This window comes from Crocodylus porosus, unplaced genomic scaffold (genome assembly GCF_001723895.1).
Source record: "Crocodylus porosus isolate Cpor-Errol unplaced genomic scaffold, CroPor_comp1, whole genome shotgun sequence".
NCBI lineage: Eukaryota > Metazoa > Chordata > Crocodylia > Crocodylidae > Crocodylus > Crocodylus porosus.
In genome coordinates, this window is record NW_017728911.1 from 6,562,503 (window position 1) to 6,589,336 (window position 26,834).

At 41.1% G+C, this 26,834-nt stretch overlaps 1 protein-coding gene across 4 annotated transcripts in view; it reads left to right on the forward strand.

Annotated features, from left to right (window-relative positions):
- The window catches only part of SCAPER (S-phase cyclin A associated protein in the ER), a 364,249-nt gene that overhangs the window by 174,206 nt on the left and 163,209 nt on the right, over positions 1-26,834 (forward strand). For all 4 annotated transcript variants that reach the window (XM_019533358.1, XM_019533360.1, XM_019533359.1 and 1 more), the window contains one exon: positions 17,972-18,098. In XM_019533358.1, coding sequence (XP_019388903.1) covers positions 17,972-18,098 — 127 coding nt within the window. The remainder of the gene's footprint in view (positions 1-17,971; positions 18,099-26,834) is intronic.

Genomic DNA, 26,834 nt, shown 5'->3' on the forward strand with positions numbered 1-26,834 from the left:
GTTACACCCTGCTCTCCCTCAGCACATGGAAGTGAGAGGCAAATTTGAAAACACTGACCTTGAACTACACATACATGTAGTAATTTGCATACAATTACTGCAGGTACTCATAGACTTAGGTTATCGAGAATTGAAGAATTTTGCCTTTTTGAAACTGCTCCCAGGTTTGTACAGGTACTCCACAAACACACTTTTGGGCAACACTTTTGTATCTACTTATATATAGTACAAACTATGCATGATATTAGTCCAAAGCCAAAAGACTCACCAGATTTACCAGATGGTTCACTGGGCTGGGCCCGAGCAGAGTCAACAGTATTTCAAGCCATGGTGACCACAGCTCAGCACAGCTCAGTGTGTGTATATACTCCCATCTGTATGTTTGCCTAATATGGGCCATGTGTTTTGTAGTCATGCTCAGTATTAGCTGTATTTAATCAACTTCATAGTTGGCTTCTATTACTGAGTATATGCTGCTTTTGACAGAAGTTTAATTATAGACAGTATATTTAATTAGGTTTCCTTGTATGCAAATGTAAGATGGGAGGAACCTCATGTTTGTTGAGGGGGTGGCTTATCTTGCACTCAAATAAATATGGTAGCTATTTTTTCCTATAGATGCACTGACATTTTTTTCATCTGTACAAGGTCAGTGAAGAACAATCATTTAGCTTCTTTCCAAAGGGGCCAAGAAAGCATCTCTCATTTTATCCATGAAATCTCTCTTCTTCCTACAAAAAGAAGTGGCATTTCCTTTCTGCATTTAAGACAGTAAAATGTTCTCTTTATATGTCATACTTGCTCTATGTATGCTTTTGAAGCTTCCATGGAAGAAAAGGAAGCATTGCAGTGCACCTTGGCTAAAGGGCTTTGTGGTTGTGTTTGAGCAGCCGGACTTTGCTACAAGTGTTCTAGGAGTCCAGGCGCATTTAAACTGAATGATAGCATCTTATAAGTAGAATAGGCATCCAGTTTATTACTGGGGGTTTGCCAGGTTTTCATGCATACTTTCTAAAGCAGTGGTCTCCAGCCTTTTGAAGGTGAAGATCACTTTTTGAAGTAAAGGACAATCCAGGATCTACCTCGCCCCTGCCCTGCCCTGCCCTGATCAGCAGGTCAGTCTGCCGGGGGGGGGGGGTGAAGAGGAGGGCAGATCGAGACCCCCTTGGGGAGGGAATGGCAGGGGTGAGTAGCAAAAAATAGCTTGGAAACGAGTACTTCCTTCAACAGGTCCAGATCACTTTATTCCCCCGTAGAAAATGTGCTCTCCCAAATGCAAACAGGTCTATTCTGCACTAATCCAGTTCTATATACTGGGAATCCCCTGGGTGCAGGCTTCATGCTGCTACCAGCCCCTGCCCCATGCTCTGTGGTCCCACTCAGCTGCAACCCTGTCCCCACCACTTCCCTACCTGCTCCCTGGAGCCAGCAGGAGACCGGGGAAGCAAAGCAGGTCCCCAGGAGCTGCAGCAGTGGCAGCAGCAGCCCTGCCCAGAAGCAGTGTGCTGGTGGGGCCAGGCCCTTCTGCCCACAGCTATGAACCTATTGTCCTGTTGAGTTGAGAGATATCACCTGAATCTGTATGTTCTCTGACTGACACTTTTGATTTCTAAATTCCTGAAAATGCATTTTTGGGAGGCAGCTTGTTTCACACTTCAGGTGATCAGAATCATGTGATTAGTTTTCCTAGTCTGCATGAATTGTGATTTCAGTTTGCACCCTAGCAAGCTTAAGGCACGAGGTATTCATTCACCCTTATATATCAAAAGGTGTTCTGCTAATATAAATGCAACATCCTGGCAGATCTTCCTTTTCCAACATTTACAAACTTGTTACTTAATGCTCTGCATGGTTTTTTTTAAAACATGTCCTTAACCAAAGAATTAAATGTGGCCATTTCCAGTATTCCCTTGACATGTGGTCAGCAGCCTACAGCTCACAGAGCTGGAGCTTCAGCAGGGGAGGCATTTGCCTGTCTTGCGTCCCAGTGGTGGTGAGTTTTCCTATGTAGTGCCACAGCTGGACAGCAGGAACCAGCAGTGGTGGCTGGGTCCTAGCACTGGTCCACATCAGACCCAGTCTGGGTCATTCTGGCCCACCATCGGGAAATCTTGCCCATTGCTGCTCCTGACTGCCCTCTCAAGCTGATTCTTGGTCTGGCAATTTTGCAGTCTTTCTTCATCTAGACTACTTTAGCTCATCTTACCATAGGATTGTCCTGTTTGTTAATCTCTAGGCAGATTATAAATGCAGCTCTGATTTAGTTAGTCTATAAATTGCACTGCTACTCTGCATTTTGCCTGATTTAAGACTAACATAGCTAACTACTAGAGGTTTGTGAAGCGGGCCCTATTCAATTCGGATTCAGCCTGAATCAGGGACAGTGATTCAATTAATTGATTTGGATCACTGTCCCTGATTTGATTAAGCTAAATCCAAATGTAAAGATTTGATGCTGATTTGAAGAATCAGTGATTTGGACACAGACGCAGCTTTAAAAGTTTTTTCTACATACCTTGAGGTAGCAGGTACGGCTCATGATTGCTGCGATGTTGAAACACATGGAGCGTCCCACAGGAGCGTGGGGGAGTCCTCCAACATGCTCAGCGATGAACTGGAAGTGAACTGGAAGTACTTCCGGTCCACTTCCAGCACAGTGATTGGCCAGGAGACACCAGTCACCAAGTCAGGAGGGCACAGGGGACCGCCCAGTGCACTCCCTGGTGGATCTGGAAGTGGGCTTCTGGTCCACTTCCAGGTCTGTTGCCGAGCATGCTGGGGAGCCCCCTCATGCTTCTGTGGGACACTGCATGTGCCCCAGCATTGCAGCATTTACGAGCCCCTGCTACCTAGAGGTATGTAGACAAAACATTTAAAGCAGTCTCTATTTCTGAATCTCCAAATCTTTCCGAATCTCTCTGAATTGATTTGGAAGGTTCTGATTCAATTTAGAGAGATTAAATGGTCCTCTGATTCAGTTTGGATTTTCATAGACATTTGGGCTGGAAGGGACCCCAGAGGATCATCGAGTCTGGCCGCCAAATCTCTACCAAATCGAATCAGGGACCGATGCTTCACACAGCCCTACTAACTACCTCTCTCTGTACAAAATGGAAGCCAGTGTCTTGTAAAAAAAATTAATCCAACACTAAAATTAATCTCCATGAAAAAAACATGGAAATGCTTGTTTGAATTACTGTGGGTACAAAAATAAAAGCATAATTTCTCCAGATATTTAAAAAAAAATTTTTTTGCGTTATTACTTACATGCGTATGATGATGAATCTCAAATGAAACAGTCATACTGCTAAGATTCGGTATGGCAAATTGTATATGAATACATATGTTCTTAAAAATTCATGTAGCAGCTGTGCAGAGGCAGCTGAGACTTTACAGTACTTTGTGAGCAAAACTGTCTTTTTCCAATCAATACAGCTTTTGTTTTTCAGTTGCTTTCTACTATTGCTAGTATTCAACAAATGGTTCCCCCATCTCAGGTGGTTTTACTGATAACATCACTGAGGTTGGGCATCTCCATCAGATAGAATATGTATCATAAGCACTTCAGAAAGTGGGTGCTGTTGTTGACTTTATTAATAATCAGGACTTTGTATTAACAAGAAAATAGGGTGAGTGTTTTAGCAAATCAGTACTCTTGGACTTGTGTTAAATGGCTTTGGGTCCTGGAAATCCCATGTGTAAGTATGATTGTCAATCAGTAGAAGGATGGTCATGTGTCTGGCTTTGTTTGAAATGGCTAAGCCATAGTGGCTTCAGTCATCAGTTTCTTTCTAACTTCTACATTGCAGTACAGCAGACACTCAACAGTCAGTTAATTTTTCCATCCGAACTTTATATCTGTTTTTGATTTATGCCAAATATGATGATGATTTTCTGCTTCCTGGAACTAGCCATTGCTGGTCCCTCACTAGTTAGTTAAATGTTTTCCTAGTTTCTGTTCTTATAATCAGATTTTTCCTGCTTTACCTATTTTCTCTCTTTCATGTCTGTTTGGGGTTTTTTGTGTCTGAACTGCTGATAGGCACTGAAGGAATCCTTTTACTGGTGGGTGATTCTGTTCCTAGTGGAGTACAGAATCTTGGAGATAATTCCAAAGTTTTATACGTTCTTTTGGAATGTTGGTAACATTTAAAAAGCTTTAGCTATTCATGGCAAGCTTTTTTTCAAAAATCAACTAACCAGCCAAAAATACATGAGGCTTTAATCCTTATTGAGGAAAAGTAAATAAAACACTTGAGACAGGTGGCAGGTGACAGAACAAGGAGCAACGGTCTCAAGTTGCAGCAAGGGAAGTTTAGGTTAGATATTAGGAAGAATTTTCTCACTAGGCGTGTGGTAAAAGCTCTGGAACAGGTTACACAGAGAGGTAGTGGACTCTCCATCCCTGGAGGTTTAAAGACCCAGCTGGACAAAGCTTTGGCTGGGATGATCTAGTTGGAGAAAGTCCTCCTTTGAGCAGAGCGTTGGACTAGATGACCACCTGAGGTCCCTTCCAACCCTATTTTTTTATAAGTCTATGAATCTTTTTGTCTCTTCTGGTCCCAGGGTCAAATCAGCTGCCAGGACAAATTAGAGCAACATGATAAGTACTCTAATTTTATGTCAGTTGAAGCAACCCAGTTGCATTGGCCCAGGTTTGCCTGAGTATATAAGGGTGTTTATACACGTGCTCTGGGAGTAGAGGTGGCAGGGGAGGGCCATTTTAATTAGAGTGGCTTCAAGAGCCATTCTAATGAAAGCAGCAGAAACATCTTGTGTATCGGTGTCCCCATGCTTTAAAATGGCGACGGGTGCTTTAATTAAAGGTCATCAATTGAGTTTGGTTAAAGCACTCTCGCTGCCAGTATTAAGCTTGGGGACACTGGTACACAAGATACTGGAGTCTGCTGGAACACAGTAATTACCACACTCCAGTAGACTTGATTAATCAAGTAGAGTAGATTAATCAAGTCTACTCTGATGAGCTGTAATTACAGTGCATGGGAGCAGCCTTGCTGCCATGTATAGGCATGCTGACATTCCACTCTTGTACCTTCCTTCCCCTTAAACACTCCTGGCGCCTGAATGGAGGATCAGGAGGCTTAAACTAGGAATTCAGGAATGGTTTAAGGTCTTCTTGTGCAGCTTACTTTCTCCTTCCTTCACAGTTATAACAACAAGAACATTGATTGTGGTATTTTGAGACCAGTGCCACAATCACTCGAATATACTTAAATATAAGAAATACATTGACCAAAGTTTATAAATATGGACTTGAAGTAAACCACATCTTGCCCTCCACTGTGAACTCCCAGGTTGTGCTCAGATTGCAACCTTTTGCAGCCACAGTACATTAAATCAGATTATTTTGTAACAAGATTGTCAGATTATTTTCATTAAATTAGATTATGTTCTAAATAGATGTCTGAAAAATATAGGATTAGATGGTATGCTGCCCCTGGGTGGGTCGCAAGGGTGGTAGTTGAAAACAGCTAGCACCATCTTAAAGACTGAGCATAATTATGAGTCTTGCATTCATTTGAGTGTAAGGATCATGTGAGGCTGGAACTGAAGGCCTGAGAAGGGAAGGGAAGGAATGAGGCGAGAGGAGCAGCAGAGCCATCTGGTCACAGAGAAGCACACACTACACCCTCTTCAGAGCTGAAACAAGGCTCACACTGCTACGTGTGCCAGGAAGCTCCACATCTCTAGCATAATGCTACACCATTATTCTGCTGGAGGGCACAGTATAGATTACATTCTCAAGCTATGTACAGACCCTCAGAAAACTGTAAACGTGAGACTACCCAATGTCCTCCTGAATTCCTGACAGACTTTCTGGAAGATTCCTTTGCACTCCTCAAGCAGTGATCAAGATAGTGCTGAAATCCAACTCCATCAAAAACTCACCTTTTAGCATAGTAGCCTGACATCAGTTAACATTTCCAAAATATCTTTCCACACAGCATCAGCACTTTGAATCTTTGCTGGTTGCTTTGAGGTCAGGGAAACAGCAATAGGAGCTCACTGTGGAAGAGCGACTAGAGGACTGCCTATGAGTCAGTCAGAAGTTCAGTTTAGAGTTTACCTCTTATATATTGTACAAGGAAAGTAAGCAAAAATTTCAGAAAATTATAGTCAAATAATCTAGAAAGGGTGTAATTTTATATCACTTAGTAAAAAAAAAAATACAAGTATGGGTTGGCAAGAAAATTCATGAGGTAAGGATAGAACCTGATTTACATGGCTCCTCACATCAAATATTTTTAAAGAGAGATAGTTGTGTTTGTCTAAAGTCAGACAGAATACAGGGCAAGGTAACATCTTCAGGTACCTGTACAAGAGCATTTTGAAGCACGGGGCACGGATTCACAAGATGTTCTAGATGCTTTAATTCGAGTGGTTCCTAGAGCTGGTCTAAGAGCCACTTGAATTAAAGCACCCACCCCCAGAGCACTGATTCAGAGAAGCTCAAGCTTTTGTAGGCAACAGCCTGCTTCATCAGATGTTACAGAGGCAAAACTAGGAAGAAAAATTATACTTTGCTAGACTGGATTACTAACAAACCCTATTACCAAAAACAATAGCAGAAAAAATACACTGGGAAAAAGAAACACAGGAACAGCAGGTCTAGATTGGAGGGTATTATTAATGAGAAACTATAAAAATATAGTTAGACTTCTATACTTACAGGCAGAACACAGAGCACTGTACTGGGAGCTAATATTAACTGCTACTGTACCTGGCTGAGAAAAGACAGATTCTTGCCAGTGCTAAGAGTCCAACATACACAGTCAGCAAATCTGCCAAGCTATTAAAATAAGTCATATTCTGGACTGAAGGGGGCAAAAAAGTGCTAATATTGAAAAGGAATGATGACAGATTGTTAGCTAACTTCAGTCTCTGGTGGGGGCATTATATCTGTAAAGCAAACATATCAGTAATCTCTCTTTATTTGAAGAAAGGTTTTAGGTAATTAAATTAGGTTGGAAATATAAAAGGAACTATTTTTAATTCAGTAGCCTTGGGTAGTTAAAACTGAACAAGAAATACTTTTTTTTTAAATCTTCAAATGTTTTAAGATCCTGTGTCACTAATACAATCTTATGTATGGAATTAATATGCCAAATACAACGTAAAGTAATTTTTTCAGTTCTTTTATTTGTTCCTGCTAAGATCTGTTGTGCCTTTTTTCTTCAGCTGTGATTGATTCAATCAACGACTAAAACTATTTAAGTTATCCAGTTCCCTGTCTGATTTTGGGTGTTAGTGATGTCATTAACTCTTGTAGAAGAAAGACAGAACCCTGAATTTAGGGTCTTGACAAGTAAAAAGCTTTTCAGATCACTTCTAAGATTAAGACTCATTAATGTTGTGATGACTGTTAATGTCCTGCTGCAACTCACAGATTTTTTTAGTAGCTGCAGTTACTTTGCATTTTGCAGCTCTACATAACTCTGCTATGGCCAAGAAGTGAATCAGATGTTTTCCAAGAAGTACATTAAGTAACTGGATGACACTAATATCAGTCATTAGGCTGGGCTTGCCTTTATTGGCGGTCACAAAATGTACATTCTGGTTGGGTCCATAGCACTGAAAATAAGTGCTTTCTCTGTGGGTTTGAAAAAAGGTTCAAAGTGGTTCTTCTCCAGAAGTAGATGTTTAGAAGATGACCAGGAGAGAATTTTATCAAGTCTGACAAGCAACTTTCATCCCCTGCAGCAAAAAGGAAATGACCCCAAAATACTAGCTATTCATGAGGCTCTGTGAACTGTCAACTGTCTCCTGTGGCTAAAGAGACTTGTTAAGACAGTGAGTGCCATGGCTGTCACCTGGGAGTAGTCAGCCTATTGCTCCTTGGCTTCCCACAACTGCTTGTTAACTGATCGGTCGATGGTTGTTTTTGCATCTTTTTTGTGAATGTGACTTGATCCCTGGGAACCTATGCTATTAATTTGCATTGACCAGAGTGAAAGTGAATTATCACAAAGCCCTTCTTATAAGAGGACCTTGTATCATTATAGCCTCGGAACACTCCTGTGAGGTGCTCAGGTGTTCCCTTTATATAAATAAAGCAAGTGACACAAAGAAAGATACAAATATAACAAAAGACAGGTAGTGAGCCAGTAGCAGAGTTAAAAATCAATGTCTTGTGTTTCAAACATAAAATGACTTCCTATTCCTATGAGTCCATTTTCTAAGTGTTTGTCTCAAAACACTTGATCACAAAAAAATAACACCTTGAATACAACAGAAATTGAGACAGCCCTACATTCTTTCAGAGTCAAAAATTAAACATCTTGTAAATTACAGTTCAGTCTTGTTTCCCTTTCGATGCACCCGCTTGCTTATAGGGCAAAGATGTATTTCTGGCCATCTTGGCCGGATGTATTAGTTTTTAGTTAGACCAAATATAAGATATTAGAAGAAAATGTTGGCAACAGTCAGGGACAACAAACCTTCTGAAGGAATTTCTAGAACCAGATGATCCCAAAAGATGGAAGTATTTGTATAGAATGTATTTTTGAAACAGCTGTGTGAACCACACAGGAGCCAAAAAAAGAGTATGCAACTCTAATGATAAGTCATCCATTGTTTCGCTGTAGGATTCATTTTCAAAGTGTTGTAGGGCCCTCTCACTCCAAATCAAAGAGTTAATCAACAGCATTAACATATATGGAATCCCGTGTTTTTCAGCTAGCTTCCATTGTCAGGGCTCTAAGACATATAATGATTAGCACTGTTTGGGATTCTGGGAAGTTCTTGAAAAGGAATGGAAGGAACAAAGTTTCTTGCAGTCTGCTATTTTCTTGTGGGCCTGCATAGGGTCTAGACAGAATCCAGTCCTGTGACCAGCCACATTAATATCTTTTAGGCATGCAGAGAATCCATACAAGCTTTTATGGAGTTAAAAGTGTAGAAATGCTGGAAACAAACTGGGTTGCTAACATTATTACTGAGTTAGTTAACGTGTATGTTATGCTGGCACCTCCAGGCCAGCCAATCCCTTATGTTCTTCTTCTTTTTAATATTCTTCTAAACTCTGAGTTATTCATGTTTGTAGGTGATAACAACACTTTAATCAGAAATAAGTCATTTTAGATTTATAAGATGCACAGAATATTTAGGCATTTTTTGCGGTCCATTCTTTTCTGCATAACTCAGTGAATTTTTTCCTGTTTATAATTTCTAGCATGGTGTATTAAGAAGTAAAGAAATGCAGGACTTAGGATATAAGGAAGATAAAATAATTGCCATGAAGTAAATGGATTTGGAAAACTTATGTCACATAATCACTGGAGTAAATGTTTAATCATTTAATGTTAACCTACTAACAGGGCCATCCCTAAGGGGTGCAAATCAGGGCAGCCGCCCTGGGCCCTGCACTTTGGGGGGGCCCCGTGTAGCTGGGCAGAGCGGTGTCTCTGCATCCATCTGCTCGTCCCCACCACTGCCTGTGATGGCTGCAGCTTCTTCAGGTTCAGGACCTGTGGGATCAGAGTGGGCGGGGAGGGGCCCACATGGGCTGATTTCCCCTGGGCTCTGCACCTTGCCTGGGTTGGCTCTGCCTACTAATATACAAGACTGTAACATTCTCTTCTCCCAAATTTCTTTATCAATGATTGTCTATATTCAAGTACAAGTCATTGCCTTATACATATTCTTTGGTTTTTAAAAGCAAGGACAGAAAATATTTTTCCACCCCCAAAATCTGTATAAGGTCTGTTAGGAGCTGAGAACTCATTCAGTATTTAGTAGCATGGAAGGAAATTTCTTATTTCCTCTGTTCTCCCAATAGCTAGGGGCAGACATTATGCATAAACCAGTTTAGGTGATCAGCAATTGGTTTAAACCTGTAACAGAACAGTTGTTCACTGCATATAACCAGTCTGAAAATGGCTAAAACTGGTTTGAGATAAATCTGGTTGAATGTAGTATCAGACTTAACTGATTTGGGTCAGACCTGTTTATGGAATGTTTCTCCCAGAGCCCTTGCTGATTTAAGCTAAACCAGACACCCCCAAGGATCCTGGCATGCCCTCTGGGCTGGGCGGGGCTCTCTGCTCTACAGCAGGGCTGGCCCCTCCCTTCTGCTCCCTAGCCAGAGCTCTGATAGAGACTTGTAGGCACAGCGGGGTCTGCTGGCTTCCTGTACTGCCCTCCCCCACCCCCCACTCACTGCTTAAAACAGATCCTTTCCTCCTCTCTCCCACAGCACAGACTGTAGCCAGCATGTGGTATGCTAGCGAATGTTGTGTAAGGCAGAGGAGACAGGGTCCACTTAAGGCTTTTTGGAAGTAATCAGCAGCTCATATGGTAATGTCCCTGCATTCCTTCCTTTGGAAAAATGCTGTTTAAGGCTTTGTGTTCTAATGGGGTGTTAAATGCTGATAACAGAGCTGATAAATGCTCTGTTATCAAGGGGGGAGGACCCCTCTCTAATCATAGCATCCTGCCGGGGCCTGGCCATGCACCTCTCAGCTGGAAGGGAAGGGAGGACTGCTCTAGCGCCCCCACCTCCCCCCAGGCTTCTAGCCTGAGCCACTGCAGGCTTTGTGCCTGTGTTTCTGGGGTTTCAGTCTGGTTACAAAACTGATTTAGCCTGGCCAGATTAGACTAACCTGCAAAGATGGAATCAATTCAGCCTCAGGCTTTTTGAATGGCTGTCCTTACCCAATATGACCAAATAGTATGCCATTTTCTAAGCAAAGGATTAGCATCTGGTAGGACAAAGCAACTCGGGAGTAAATCGTCAGCATGGAGAGATGGACATTTTGTTCTTAGTACTTACTACTACATCAAGCTGAAAATATATCCCCAAAGTTTGTCTTTTAGTAAAAAATTCTGGAATTATTTATAGTTGAAGTTGCAATCTGGCAGTCTTTTTCTTGAGAAGGAATACATTAATTGTGGTGTTTCTTCCGTTGAGGTTGGAAATTGGACATAACATTTAGCTCATATTACTGAAACATCCCTGGCATTCTTCCTTTAAGCTTATGTTCAGATGAATCACCATTTTGATTTATTTCAGGGTTAAATACAGGCCTCTTTTGTTCAGTGAATTAAAATGTGCCTTATGCCTTTTTAAATACCCTTGGCATGAGACTGAGTATATGCCCAATTCATAAAGATAACGGTTTACAAATACCATAAGCCTATGCATTTTATAGATATGTTTAGTTAACTTTTAGTATATTCTTCTAAAAATGTTAGAATTATGCTATGCCAGTGATTCTGAACCACAGTGCCACAACATCTTTTGAAGCGTGTGCAGAGCTGTGAGAAGATAAGCAGGTATAAGGGGACAAGTGCTCAAGCTTGTCCCTACCTGGCTGCTGCCCTACCCCCACTGCTTGGCTTCTCTTCAAGGAAGTACAAATTGTAATGAATGCAACATTTTTAAAAATGGGATGATACCCAATTCACAAAAGTTTTGGAGGGGTGCCTTGAGGCAAACAAGTAGTGCCTGAAATCTGAAAGGGTTGAGAACCACAGCTCCACACAGTGGTGGAACAGTACCCTAACCAGCAAAATGGAAACTGCCACAAATTGAATGTTTTACCAGCCATCTTACGTTTTGCCTATTACATTAATCTAATGAGACATACGTCCAAATTCAGATACAATGAGGTAAAAAATTATTGTCTAATTATGTTTATATTAATTTTAGCATATGTGTGTAGCTGTTTTAAATATTAATGATAAAAATGTATTAAAAGAATCATGTAAGGAAATCATGTGACTCATGTCATACACTATTGTTCTGTGTCATAAATAAAAACTAATGTATCTAATTTGAAATGCATTAGTTTATTTTTCCAGGTTAGAAAAATATATTGAGATCATAAGAAGTGCCATCCTGGGTTAAACCAGTGGCCCCTCTAGTCTTCTATCCTGTCTTCAACAGTAGCAAGTAATAGATGCTTTAGAGTAGTCCACCCCTGTCGTAACTTACCTGTCATTGACCATCATTAGTTTAGGGTTGTATTCCTGGTTATTTTTATTTGTACATTTGCTTTTATTTGTTTGGGTTTTTTATTTTTAACCCAGACTTTTATGAAATAATGCCACCTCCAATGTGTTACTGTGCAACCATGTAAATTGAAAGGAATCTTACCAAAGATTGTGAAGAACAGCCTAATCCCATTTAGGAAATTATTTAACTCTTTCCTTATTTATCTTTAAACACATACTCAGATCCCAGGAATTTAAACAGGCACCAAAGTTCTTTGCTGGATTGGATGTGAATTAACATGTGTTGAAATGTTTTTTGAATCAGGGCCTGATTTTGTAGCATCACTGAAGAGAAATTCAGTCTGTTGGGTGGAGAATAAATATATATATCGTTACTGCACTGCTCTGATTTATACTTTTTCCTCACCAAATTATGCACAGGAGAAAATATTTTATATAAAAGATCTGGATTTTATCAAAATATAAAAAACTAATATATAAATGTATGCTCTGCCTTACTTTGACATGACAGTACATTTTATTAAAATAATTTAGCATGGTAGCAAAATTGTCAGTAAAACTGAAAATACTTCCCTACTTTGGAAATATATTGGAATAAAGCTGAGATCTTTGTTCTTCCATAAGGGCCTCAGTGCATGTCTTCCAGTAAATGAGTGTTACCTATCACACCGGATCATTCCACTGACATTCTGTTATAATCACATTAAGGATCGTTGTTAATTTTTGATGTAATCATAATCACATAAACTGTCTTAGTATCTCTCACTGTTAATGTCAAAATACTTGCCACACATGGCCCTCCCTCATATAGTAAGGATTCTCCCAAATGACTCTTTCACAGGTTTGTTTTTACCAGATCCTTCTCTGCTTCTTCTCTTTCATTCATTCTCTGCCCTCCTGTTTTCTGCAGTAATCCACTCTCTTTTACAGAACACATGAGAGAGAGAGGATACTATTGCAAATTATGATGTCTCCTTTCCCTGGAGGAGGAGAGGGGACCTAATTATCTTCCCATTATAATCACCAGAGCAAAGTATTAAAACTGCATAATAAGGATAGCATTCAGTAAGTGCAATTTGAAATAAGTCCGTATTAATGTGGAAAAACAGGCAATATCTTCTCGTGGGATTTTTAAATACTTGATGAAAATCTGATTTTTGGCAAAGTGAGAAGAGAAATGCTCTTTAGAAGAAACTATTTTTGGGAATCCTGTACTGTGAAGTCACATCTGGCAGAGACTGTAGAAGAGTATAGAAGGAGTCTCCATCAGATGCATAAAATCACTTCACCACCACCATCCCCTTTTAATTTGATTGTAAAGGGATTCCCAGGAATATAGGAATGGAAGGAGCCTCCCAAGCCATCAAATCCTGTCCATTACATTCAAAGGCAATCATTTACCCAAGGATTCCCATTAGTCATCTACTTTGCATGCTCACAGAGTTACAAGGCACAAAATTAGAAACATCAAGAAGAAGCTACAACATCCACAGGAAATAGTGTCCTGCCATTGCAGTGACTGAGCAGTCAGTTAATGAATGTCAGACAATCATAGAAAAAGGACTATGTCAATTCACAAAGAAAAGCAAAGCCACTGTGCTCCTTGCAGTAGACCAAATTATACCTCTTAGGTACCAATTGCAGGGAAGGGAAGCTCTTTGCAGATCGGTATGGATATGGGGAGCTACAGAGGTTTGGGAGCTCCCAAGATTTGTACTGCAGGAAACAGATGATACTAAAGACACTGTGATGCTCCTGGAGCTCAACAACAGCCTAGTTTTTTTTTTTTTTTTTAATCAGGAAATTGAGAGACAAAATAAGGTTTTCTTTATGCACACATAGCAAAGGGCATTACAACTGAATTACAGTTTTAAAAATAATTTAAAGCATAAGGACAAAAACAAGTAAGAAAAGGTAGATAAGCATTTAATTGTACTCAAATGTACATACACTAAATATCACACTGGATAGTGCAACTCCTTTTTAGAGACTTCAATAACCTGTTTGTCAGAGAAACAGATGTAAGATGCATCATTTAATAATTTTTAATAAGTATGTCTTTTTAGTGAAAATATAGTCCTAGTACCTAGAGTGGGTAGGTATCCAGAAATATAGTAAATATTATACAGACAGTACAGGAAATGTAGAAGTCATATATTGTATAAAATCCACACCTTTTTAACTCATTCTTAATAAAGAAATGAAAGAAATTCTGCATAATCCAAGGAAAAGAAGACTAATCCATCTAATGCAGTCTAACATAAACCAAATAACACTTTTACTAAAGAAAGAGCATTTCAAAAGAAAAAAACTGGTATGAGTCAGTGCCCTCACTGAAAATACTTGAGTAAGGAGCTAACACTGTTGTAGCAAAGGATGGTAATCTAGTTTCTCAGTATTGGAACTTACAAACTTTTAATTGATGCAATATAAAGTATTTATAAAAACATACAATATTACTGAACAAGGCTACATTATGGGGGAGGGGGGCATTTTGCATTTACGGATGCCATACTGACAGGTCTTTTCAGATAAGGAAGGAAAAAAGGGAACTTGTCAACAGAGCTAACAATGTGATACTATAATTATGCAGTGAGTCCTTTTTCTTGCCTTGAATAGTTTCTTGCTTAATATTTAATACTTGGACACTGATGTCTTATGGGGTAAAATACCCACACTTTCCATCAAAAAGGATTTTTAAGATTTGCCTCATGGAAAATTAAAGCTTTTCTTTTTATTTTTCCACAGGGTCTTTTCTCTCAGAGCAGTAGACTCCCTTCTTTTAGTTCATGTGGTTGGACTTGCATCTTCCTACCAGTTGAATTTGTTTCTTTGTATCCTAATTGAAGCAAACAGGTTGCCATTTTGCCCTCTCCAATTTGAAAGGAGTTAGGATTCTGCTGTTTCTCTCTTTTCAGTGAGGTTTTTATGGGCTTTCTTCATAGCTGCCTAGTAGGCATATTCAAGGATAGGATTTTTAGGTTAACAACCCTCACACATTTTCTAAGTATTCGAGTCAATAGATTGTAGCCATTATTTCTGTTGCTCAGTTATGCTATTGTTCATTTGTTGATTTGTTATTGCTTGTTGGATTTTTTTCCCATCTCTATTAGTAAATTAAGCAGAAAATTCCCCAATTTTATTTTCAGCAGTGGAGTTAATAGTGCAGAAAATTTAATCCACGCTTAGCATTCCTTTCACAGAAAAAATTGCTAGATGAATGTCAGTAGACTCACCTGACCAAGTGGTAGGAACTCCAAGGCTCAGTGAAATCCTAAATATCTTTTTGGTTTTTACTTTATTGGGCATGTTTGTATCTTCAGGTATTGTATTGAAGGGCTTTTAATAAATGTATTTACCTATTCACAGAAGGAAAAAGGAGTTCCCTGCTCGGGTCTTGACCCTCCAAGGGGGAGGTAGTGCTTTCCCCTACCTTAGGGGTGTTTAAGAGAAGGCTGTGTAGGCATCTGGCTGGGACCATCTGACCCCAGCACTCTTTCCTGCCTAGGCAGGGGTTTAGACTCTGATCTGTTGAGGTTCCTTCTGACCCTAGCATCTATGAAACTATGAATTTGTTGAGAATATTTTGAAGTCTACATTCTGTTTCCCTTTTCACCAAGGTTATTAGCTATTCCTTATCCTGTCTGTCTAATGATATTATCTCCACTGTGAATGCTTCCTGGCTCTTACTTCCCTGCGTATGACATTCAGATTTCTTGTGATCATATTCAAGGCCCTAAATAACTTTTTCCTTCCATATTTATACTTGCGCCCTATCACATCAGCCTCCCTCACATACTGTGCTCTACCAACTCATTCCCAGTATCCCAGTTCCCTTGCAATTATTTCTGCACTTTCTTCTGTGCTACTCTGACAAATGGAATGCACAGTGGCCAGTAGAGCCACAATCCTTTCCTTATTTAAATCAACCCTAAAGGCCCTATTCTCCTATGATACCTGTAGGAAACCAGCTAACTCAGGGTTAGCAACCTGTGTACTGCAGGCTGGATGCGGCCCTCAGAGCTTTTGGATCTGGCCCTGATTTCAGTGGCATTCAGCAGTGCAGGGCTCTCCTTGTACTACCTCCTTGTCTACCACCTGGACCTCCAGGAGAGGGGGATTTTTGCCCATGTTGTGCACAGGCTTCAGGGAAAAGGAACTTTCACGGCAGCTGAGACCTGAGAGAAGAGGTGGCTGGGTCTTAGTGCCTGCCTACCTATGATTCAAGCTGGGTCATTCTGGTCCCCCTGCCAGAAGATGTTGCTGATCCCTGAGCTACATCATCTGCCATCCTGTTTCCTTTACTCTTCTCAGGAGTAAAATGCTCTTCTGTATGGAAGGAAATGTTTGAATGTTGCGGTAGGAAGGAGCCAAAAAGCTACCAGAACTAAAATTGACAAGGGCAGGTGGGCTGAATTGTGGAGGTAGATGAGGCAAATTAGTTGTGCTGAACTGAAAAAAGTACAGCAGCAGTAGATAAATATGTAGCTAATATATTTCAGGTACTTACAATCACAGCGCCTTTAATTCCATGTTGCCTCTCTTGCCTCTTTTTTCATCTGCGTTTTTTTTGTTTGGGTTTTTTTTTTTTAACTGTATGATCTCGCACTGGGCCTGTATCTTTTTTGTTTCACATTTTGGATGCAACTGTAATATATCTATTATAATTATTACCTGTAAAAAGATTGTAAGAACATAAGAATTGCCATGTGCTGCGTCATATCATAGGCCCATCTTTCCCAGTATCCTGTGTCATACAGTGACAGAGAGTAGATGCTAAAATGGAGAGTTAACTGAGTGTGACCAAGGGGATTTTCCACTGTTCCTTTCTTACTTACAACCTCCAGCATTTAAGATCTAGAATGCATCTAAGCATTTAAGAAATACGTGCTTAAAAAAGGAACAGAAAAGGCATTTCTATCAAGAAATAAATTGCTTCCCTCTCACATAAGCCATACTTCATTTTAACTTCTACAATAATAAACTTCCCTGTTTTCCCTTTTGCTAAAAACTACCACTCAGTCCTGTTTACCCAAGTATCTTGTTCCTAAGTTCTTGGAGTCCCTCTCCTTTGTAATACAGGTAGCCTGATGGCATTTTAACCTTCTAATGCAAAAGAAAAAAAAAGCAACATGCTACCATTCCCAACAGCAACATAATAATGTTATGACTCCCATGCTCAATAGCTACTGATGCCCCTTTTCTCCAAGAATTTTTCTAGTCTTTTTTTTGAATCTGGCTAAACCATCTGCTTCCACAACATCTTGTGGCAATGAGTTTTCACACTTTAATTAGACACTGTATGAACAGAAACCCCCTTTTGTTAGTTGTAAACTTACTACTAGTTTCATTTTGTGACCCCTCTTTCTTGTATTGAGAGAAAGTAAATAATCCCTATTTACTTTCTCTTCACCATTTGGTATTTTGTAAACCTTTAACATGTCCCCCCTCAAGCGTCTTTTTTTTAAACTGAATAGACCTGGCCTCTTTAGTCTCTCCTCATATTCAAGTCCCTCCACACCATTAATCATCCTTGTTGCCCTTCTTTATACCCTCTGTAGTTCTTGTATATCCTTATGAGATGGGGACTAGAACTGGGAACAACATTCAAGGTGTGGACATGCCATTACTTTAATCCAGGGGTGTCAAACTTGTCCCACCTCCCAGGCTAGATCCAAACTGCAAAACAAGCAGTGGTAGGGCAGGCGGCATGGTTGATGCAACCGTTACTTGCCCTCCTCCAATGACATGCATTGCCAGTGGGTCTCCCTGCGTCAAAGTTCAGCGATGGGCTTTACTCTTGCTTGCTGCACCTCTGAATTCCCAGTCTCTCTAGTAGCCCGGAGAGCCACATGACAGCATTCTATAGGCTACATTTGACAACTCTGCTTTAATCAAACTGAGGTTAAAAAAGTCTTTACATAAGTAAAATTCAATGTGCCAAGTACCTTTTTCTGTTGTGACTCATTTTATTGTTTTTTATTTAATATTGAAGGCTGCAGCGATTATCAAAAGATCTTCTGAAGCAGCTTCAAGTACAAGATAGCAGCTCATTGGCAAACAACAAGGTTTCTGCTCTAGACAGGACTTTGGGAGAGATTTCTCGTATTCTGGAAAAAGAGGTATGTAGACTACTTTGCCACAAAATGGCATTAACCCAACAGCTGACTCTGAATCCAAAAAGTATTAGACAAGCTGATGAACATAGGAGTTATGTTCTTAGGTCATAGCATCATGGGTGGAGCTAGGATTTTCTAGGGGGGGGGGGAGCTTGGGTCCCTCAGCTAGGGACAGTGGCAGGCGAGGTGGGTTACTTTTTCCAGTGCCTGCTTCCAGTCAGTGGAAATGATGGTGGAAGAACAGTAGGGAGCAGGTGCAAGAGGAGGAAACCTGTCTGTTGCTACTGCTGTCCCCAGGAGAACCTGGCACCCCATGCAGTTGTTCCCTGCAATCTGTGGCTAGAGCAGGGCAGGAGGGGTTTGGGGGCTTGTGCAGTTGGGTCAGCTGGGGTCAGAGGCAGCAATGGAAGAATTGGGGGGTAAGACCGGACCACTCCTTGATCCACCTCTGCATAGCTTATATATATTCATACCTGAAGGAATTTAGGAAAAAACTTTCCATATCTGCTCTGGAGATTCTAGCACCTTCCCCTAAAACATCTGGTACTGACTTGTCTGAGAGAGAAAAACCGAATTAAAGGGATTGCTGCGCTAATTTGAATGGTATTTCTTATGTTCCTAAATAGATTTTTACATGTGAAAATGTTTCGCTTTTCTATTCAAGTTGTTGGGGGAGAAGGAAGAGTAAGGTAAAATAAATGACAGAAAATGAAGAAAAGAGTGTAAAAAAAACTTAATTTGATTTTACATCATTTAAATAGTGTTCTCCACCAAAACCTGAGATGCAGAGTGTGTTTTTCTAGTTTCTCTTAATTTTGTGACAGTCTCCACCCTTTTTAACAGATAAATTAGACTATTACTGGGTTCTCTATTCAAATGGATTGTGATGCTTTTTGACTATTAGTTGAAGATGAATATTGTTTTACTTTTGGATAGCAACAGGATTACATAAGCTTTCTGTGGTTTATCAGTAACTTTAGACGTGTGGGGTAAACAAAGTTTAAGCAGATGCATTCAACATGGATTTTTTCCAGTTGCTTTTCCTGATATTTTAGAATCCTGTCAGATTTAAGTTGGAATTCAGCTGCAAGTCTTATGAACCTATATAAGTAACTTCATATCTGCCAAAGCTTATAAATAGATTGACATTTGGAATTTAGAAAAGCATAATTTTCTGTGATCTGTGTCATAAAATATAATGTTATATTATGCTACATTGTGTCAAATCCTCCTTCATTTCATGTTCAGTGAAACTCAAATACCACAGACACCATAATAAAAGTATTTAAATGCTAAAGTAAGGAAATGTTTTCAGAATAAAGAGGCATGTTACGTGTCCTCCCCATTGTGCTTGTGCATACCAGCCATGTTCACTGTGAAGGTGACACCCTATGGTGAGACTGTTGCTATTATCCGTTCATTTTATCTGAAGAGAGCTGCAGTGGAGTCACTGCAGCTTCCTGATTCTGAGGCCAGTTCATGCTGGCAGAAACCCTAGTGTAGATTAGTACTGGTTTGGCTGTGGTACCATTTGTGGTATTTGAATCCTGCTTCTGTTATAATCTACCCTGGCAGGCTCTGGCACCCTTTCTGCACCCCAGCTTCTGCAGCTACACCAGCCCAGAGCTTCTTCACAGCTAAGAAAATCTGACAGTTTTCTCAGTGATTTACACTGCTGGGATTATCATGATCGGGGATCTGGCTTTCCCTAATAAAAAATCACAAATTCTCTGATAACACCAAAATCTGTGATTAAAATGAAAGGCCCTCCACAGCCTCCTAGCCCTGCTGGTGCCCCTCACTACCCCGTACCTCGGCCCTGCTGCTGTCCCCAACTCTTTCCCCCCACAGATCTTCCTGATCCTGCTCATGCACCTCACTCCCCGCCACAGGCCCCTGGCCCTGCTGGTACCCCTCACTCCCCACCCACAGCACGCACCCCCCAGGCCTGCCAGAAGGGGCGCCCAGCTGTCAGGTCTATGGAGCCAGGGACCTGGGTCTGCAGCCCTCTGCCCCCAACAGAAGGTAGCAGCTGCTGCAGCACAGCATAGCCTGGCTCCCCATGCTACTGCCTGCTGTGGGCTCAGGTGGGGGGGGCAGCTCCCTGCTGCTGTGTGCACTCTTGGGGAGATAGGGGGACCCTGTGCCCTCCAGATCCAGTGGCAGTGCATGGGGGGTTCATGTGCACCCCCTAAGAGTGTTGGTGCACCCTTTGACAGCCAGCATTCCTGGGCAGGGGGGCAGGCAAGAGCACTAGTGCCCCCCCCCCCCGAGAGAACCGGCTGGGGAGTGGGGGCACCAGGAGAAGCGATCCCCACAGTTCCCCTGCAACACACTGTTGCCACTTCTGGTTCGGTGCAATTGGCCATGGGGGGACCCCTCCCCAGTCACTACAGGCTGCTGGGGGGGCAAGTGTCCCCCTGACTCAGGAGGCACCAGTTGCCCATACCCAGATCTGTGCATAGGGAGGGGGAAGGCACAGACTGCCTCCTGCAGGCTCAGGCTCCCCACCCTGCTGCCCTCCCCTGGGGCCTCTACAGCCCAGCGGGTACAACCCAGCACTGCAGGGCAGAGCAGGGCCATGCAGGAAAGCTGCTTGCTGCTTACAGCTCTGTGCTGCCCTGACAAGGTGTCCACTATGCAAGCAGCAGCAGTGAGGGGCACAACCCCATGCTGTCACCCTCACTGCTGCTGCACATGCAGAAGACGCATCACTAGGGCAGTGTGGAGCTTGCAGCAGCAAAGAGATCCCTGAGCAGATCTGCTGTGGGCTGCAGAGGCCTCAGGGGAGGGCAGCAGGGCAGGAGCCTGAGCCCACAGTGGACAGCCTGTGCCCACATCCTCCCCATGCACAGATCTGGAGGGCAGGGGTCCCCAGGAGCCAGCCCCACCCCCCACCCCCAGACAAGCCGCCCATGGGCTTGTCCTGTTCCCTACTGGGGCCAGCAGCCATGCATTGAGACCTTAGGCCCCACACACTGCCCTGCTGGGCAACAACCCCAGCCCCAACCCTGCCCAGCTTCCTCCCTTCTTCTCTATGGGGACCTCAACACCTCCCCCTGCCCCTTACCTGCTGGAGCTGTTCCTCAGGCTGCCTGATGGCCATATGCATATACATGCACATGGCGCCTCCTGCCTGAGTGCCCTCCTCCCAGCCCCCTGCAGGCTGGAACTCTGCTACCCTACAGAGAGCTCATTGCAAAACTGCAAAATCTGTAGCTGTCTGTGCTAAAATGAGAAATCCATGTTTTACTCTGTTCAGGGGGAAAATCTGTTTTGCTCCATTCTTCCATGGAAAATGGAAAACCCAGATCCCTGATCATCATGTTCCAAATGGGAATGAGAGAATTTGTCTCCTCATTGTTTAACATGTACATATTCCAAATGCACATTATGCTTTGACAAAAGCTTTCTGATGTTTGTGTTTGTGGTACAGCCGGTATCTTTTAAGCTTCTCATTCATTATCCTCATCTTGCCTATTTCTGAGAAGCAGTAAGTAACATTATTATGTTGCTATTGGGAATGGTAGCATGTTGCTTTTTTTTTCTTTTGCATTAGAAGGTTAAAATGCTATCAGGCTACCTGTATTACAAAGGAGAGGGACTCCAAGAACTTGGGAACAAGATACTTGGGTAAACAGGACTGAGTGGTAGTTTTTAGCAAAAGGGAAAACAGGGAAGTTTATTATTGTAGAAGTTAAAATGAAGTATGGCTTATGTGAGAGGGAAGCAATTTATTTCTTGATAGAAATGCCTTTTCTGTTCCTTTTTAAAAAATTTTTTAAGAGACATTTTTCACTAGCTGTAGTGGTACGGTGCACGGTTAAACAGCTGAGGTATATTCCTTCATGTAACACCGGATCCAGATGCACACAAGTCAGATACTGTTTTACTGACTGGGGGCTTTGGATCAGAAAGAAAATAAGCCAGTTCTTTCTTGCACAGTCACTCGTGTGCACAAAATGAGTGGGTGTAAAAAGTGATCAAATCAGCAGTGTGCATAAGTGTAAATAAACAAGTAAGTGTCAGTTATAGCCCTCTTGGTCTAAAGGACCCAAAGAACATTTTCTGCCTAATAAACAACCAAGGAAGTGTTATGCCTTGAGGTGTTTTCTTTTTCATTGTAAACCCTTTGTGCTTTCCCTACATTTCATGGCATACCATACATAGCACATTGCAGTGTAAGTAGGTTATCTCTGGGCCTAATTGTATCATGATTAATACTCTGTATAAACTTATTAAAGCCATTGGATCTGGCTCTCATTTACATTGCCTCCTCTATGCTACTCTCCAGTGTAAAATTTCTTAAAATGGGTCAAAAGGCTTCTTGAGGATGGCCCCTGTGCAGGAGGCCTCTGTACTTGGTATAAAACTAGCATAAGGTCTCTGCACTGCACTAGTTGGCAGCTCCTTTGATATGTTGGTGGTAGGTCTTTGGCTGACATTGAAATGTTATGTTGCTTCATGACTGTTATAGTTTGAAATACATTTTTGTACAATAGGTACAACAGAACTAATTCTCTGTTAAAAGGGTTTTTCTGTAGTGTAGTAACAGCCATACAGTGTGTGTGCTAACGCAAGTGACTAGTCAAAAATCAGAAGCAGTGGACCAGATTCTGCTCTCAGCAATGCTGGGGTTAATCCTGAGTATATCTTAATTGACATCAGTGGGAGTTCTGGGTTCCTTACATCTCTATGGGTCTAGCTTTGTTATTCACTAAGTTATGAGGAATAAAAAAAGTTTTTTTAAACAAGTGTGACTTAACTCAAAAGCTTGCTTTAATCTAATCTTATATAGGTTGGATCATCATTTTATCAATTTTAGTTTTACTAGTTTGTAGTTGAAATTGGACTTTTATGTTTTAAGATAGTGGTGCTCAACCTGCAGCCTGTGGGCCAGATTCAGCCTGTAGAACAGGGTCATGTGGCCCACGGGGCTCCCCACTGATCTAAGGCACAAGTCCAGGGCTGCATCAAACTAATAGACCAATACCACTCGACATGTAGACTGACTCTGCATCACAGACCAAAAAAATTCAGCACCATCATTATAAGATATTGAAAACGAGCAAACAAATAGTTATTACATACCCATGTTCTAAAGTGCTCCGTTTGAACCAGTGCAGCATATATATTTACCAGAAAGACAGTTTATCTTTGTTTTATTGCTGATTGCTGATGCCAATCAGATAATGGAATAATAGTTATAGTTGTTTGGAAGAAATGTTCTGAACATAAGCTTTAAGGCTAAGTACAGTCAAAAATCCTGATGCTAAATCAATTCAACCTTTGCTGGTTAATCTAAGCTGTATAGATTGAACCAATAAGCAAATGAACAGACATTCTCTTTTTGATTCTGGAAATGCAACCAGATGTCTGCTGTGGCACAGGCCAGAAGCTGGGGGGCACTAAAGCATGCCCCCCTGCCTGTCTGAAGCAGACAGTTTCGACCAAGGCTAGCCTTCCCACTCTGTGAGGGATGGGGTTTTTGTGGGGTAGGTGCAAAGCATCCTGGGGGACTGTGAGTTAACTTGGATCTGGGACAGAAGTTCAATAAAATGATTTAATCTAAATCAGTTGAGTCTAATACTACATCTATCCAGATTTATCTTAAATAGTTTTGGCCATTTTGAAAGCAGTTTGTGCACCGAACTTCTGTTGTATTACAGATTTGAACTAGTTGCTGATCACTTATACTGGTTTATATGCAACTTCTGTTCCTAGCCTAAGAAACATTTGAAAATAAGTCCACTGCTTAAGTTAAAATATAGTTGTTTGTTATATTTCACCCTTATTGTAATTGTAGAGTTATAAAGGCAACTGATTCTATTTCTTATAATTTTGCTATATTGCAATAATGAATATACTATAAAAATATCCATGCAAAAAGGTACATCTGAATGAATATTTCTTAAATATTCATTGAGTCATTTTAATATAACTGATACCTTATAGAGATGATGTAGTTCATATTTTACCTAGCTATGCACATTAAAATAATGTTCAGCAAATGATGATGTCACTGAAAGTGTATTTTTATAGTTTTGCAGTTCTTATATAAGTTCAGTTAATACTTTAGGTTCCTATTGGATTTTTCAGCATATAAGGTTTAGCTTTGCTATATCCTTTAATAATGTTTCTTATGTGAAATGCAGTAGTTTCCCATAAATATCTGTAAATATGTAGGCAAATATATACCTCAGGTAGGAGGAGGAAATCACTTATAAAGTATATCGCCATGCTATGCTACACTAAGTTGCTCCTTGAGGGTCAAATCATGGCCTTGCTTATTAAGCTAAAGGCCATAAGGGAGCACCAGACATTCTTTCATTCCCTTGCACTGTCTAGCTACATGTGTTAGTGGCACAGGAAGGGAAGCAAACTTCTCAAGCCCCCTCCCACTTCTGCCCCTACACTTCACCTCCATTCAGGAGATGGTGACAATTGGATGAAGCCTTGACTCTGCTCCCTCCAACATTCTCAGCTGCAAAGCTGTGCCAGATACAGTCTAGGCACAGTTTACATCCCATGCTGTAGGCATCCCTAGAGCAATAGAGATAACAGGAGAGACTGACATAGTCCTCCCGACTATGTGTCCAAAATGCAACCTCCCTCATGGGCTGCCTCACAAAGAACAGTTTGTAGAGTCCTAAGTAACAGCACAAGCACAAGTACCAAAGAAAGGTATAATTAAACGTTATTGTAAAGACAAAATGGCCATATATGCACATACCTGAAAAATGTCAATCTGGGATATAATGTACCCCAAGAAATTTCTTCTAGAAATTTTTTCCCTTAAAAATTGTTTTTTCTAGGATACTGGAATATAGCTCTAATAAATACACGTCCACTAAGTTGACTTTGACTGCAAAAGCAAATACTAATAATTTGAAAAATACAAAGAAAAATGCACTATTAAAAGAATCTGTATAATACACATTTTTGTTTAGAAATTGCTTTTATGTATTGTGCACAACAGCATAAAGATTTATGTTTATTAAGAAATAATACCATGAACAGAATCTGTACTTAGACAGTTGCCATAACTCACTTTCTTAAAAGATTATTTTTAAGCAGCTGAAAACCCCCCCGAGGTCTTAGCCTGTATTGAAACAGAGTGCATAGTTCTACTGTAAATGTCTCAGCCTATTTGAAATATACTCATGAGCACATAATTGTTTTAATAGTACAAATCAGTAATCATGGTATAGAAAGACCACTTTACCACCACACCAAGCTTCATTTAGGATATTGTTCCAAAGGGCATTGAAGTCAATGGAAATATTCACACTGACTTCAGTGAGCTTCGACTCAGCAGGTTCAGGGTCAGAGCATTGCACAGGCAGGCTCTTCAGGCAAAAGCCTGGCCAGGAGCTCAGCTCCCTCTGCCTTTGAGCTTACACTGAGGATTGGGGGGAAGGATGGCAGGCTGCGTGGGAGGGGAGGGGAGGGGAGTGGCTGCTGCTGTTGCAGTTGTCTGGCATGGGGAAAGGAGAAGGGCAAGAGGCACCAAAAGCCAGGGCAACCATAGGCCAGATATAATTCTCCTTCAGAGGAGCAGCCATGGGCTGGGTAAAATCATTTGGTGGGCTGGATCTGGCCTGCGGGCTGTATTTTGCGCCCCGCCCTTACAGCTTGCAGGACCAGTGCAAGAAGATACTTTGTTCTAAATACACAACTCTGATAGTGTTCTGGGTTCCCAGTACAACTCCTCAGAGATGCACAACTGTTGAAGGGAGCAAACACCAACCTACTGTAACCATTCCAAAAATCAGTTGCCATTTATTTTAGCTGTCGTAAGAAATACAGAGATCTAGACAAAGGAATAAACAGCTATATGCATTTCCCTGCCTCCATTTCTTCATCACTCTTTTGCATTCTTTTGAGCTTATATCAGTCTTCTGGGGAGTCCAAGATACCATCTCATGCATATGACTTCTCTTAATCATGGAGTCTGTTTCCTGTACAGTCAGCTTTCTTCTTCTTCATTTAACAAGATTCCTAGGCTAAAAAATGTATGTCCATCTGTCCCTTTCTTCTGCCATAGCTGCAGAAACATCCAGTGAAAGATCCTTCCTTCTGTAACTTCCAATCCTCTTTGCTAGGTGACTCCCTCATTAGCCTTTTCATGTTGAGCAAGGTCCCCTACTACTTCATATGCTGCATAGTTAGTGCTCCCTGGTGTTCAGATTGGGGGGGAAGGGGGCATATTTGTCCTAAGCTCTTTTTCTAAGATTCACCCTTTGAATGGACTGTCAGGATTTAATATCTTTCCCTTATCTGTGCTTTGGGAGAAACATTACACAGCTATAACAGTCTTTGTTAGCTGACTCCATGTCCACTGAGGCTACAATAGCAATTTCAAAGCCTCAACCAGAATTTGTAAGTTTGATATAAATGTCCTGACTCTATGTTTGTATCCCTCTTTGTGCCTAATTTTTAACTGCTGAAACAGCATGCTGTTTTATTTTTCCAGCCACTAAAATGTTTACTGAGAAGAGAGGATGGGTCACAGATAATGTTTTGTTTCTTTCTAGAAAGGTACAAACTTCAGTGACTCAAATACACTTGGATTTAGGAACATACTGGTCTTGAAGTACTTTTGTACTTTTTAAAAGAGTATGTATCTCCCTATTTAGCACTTTCACAAGGACGATCCACTTGCATGTTTTTAATTTTCATTGTGTGCTTTCCTGCATCTAATTTGGTTTGCAGGCCCTTTTTTAACTCTTAGAATTT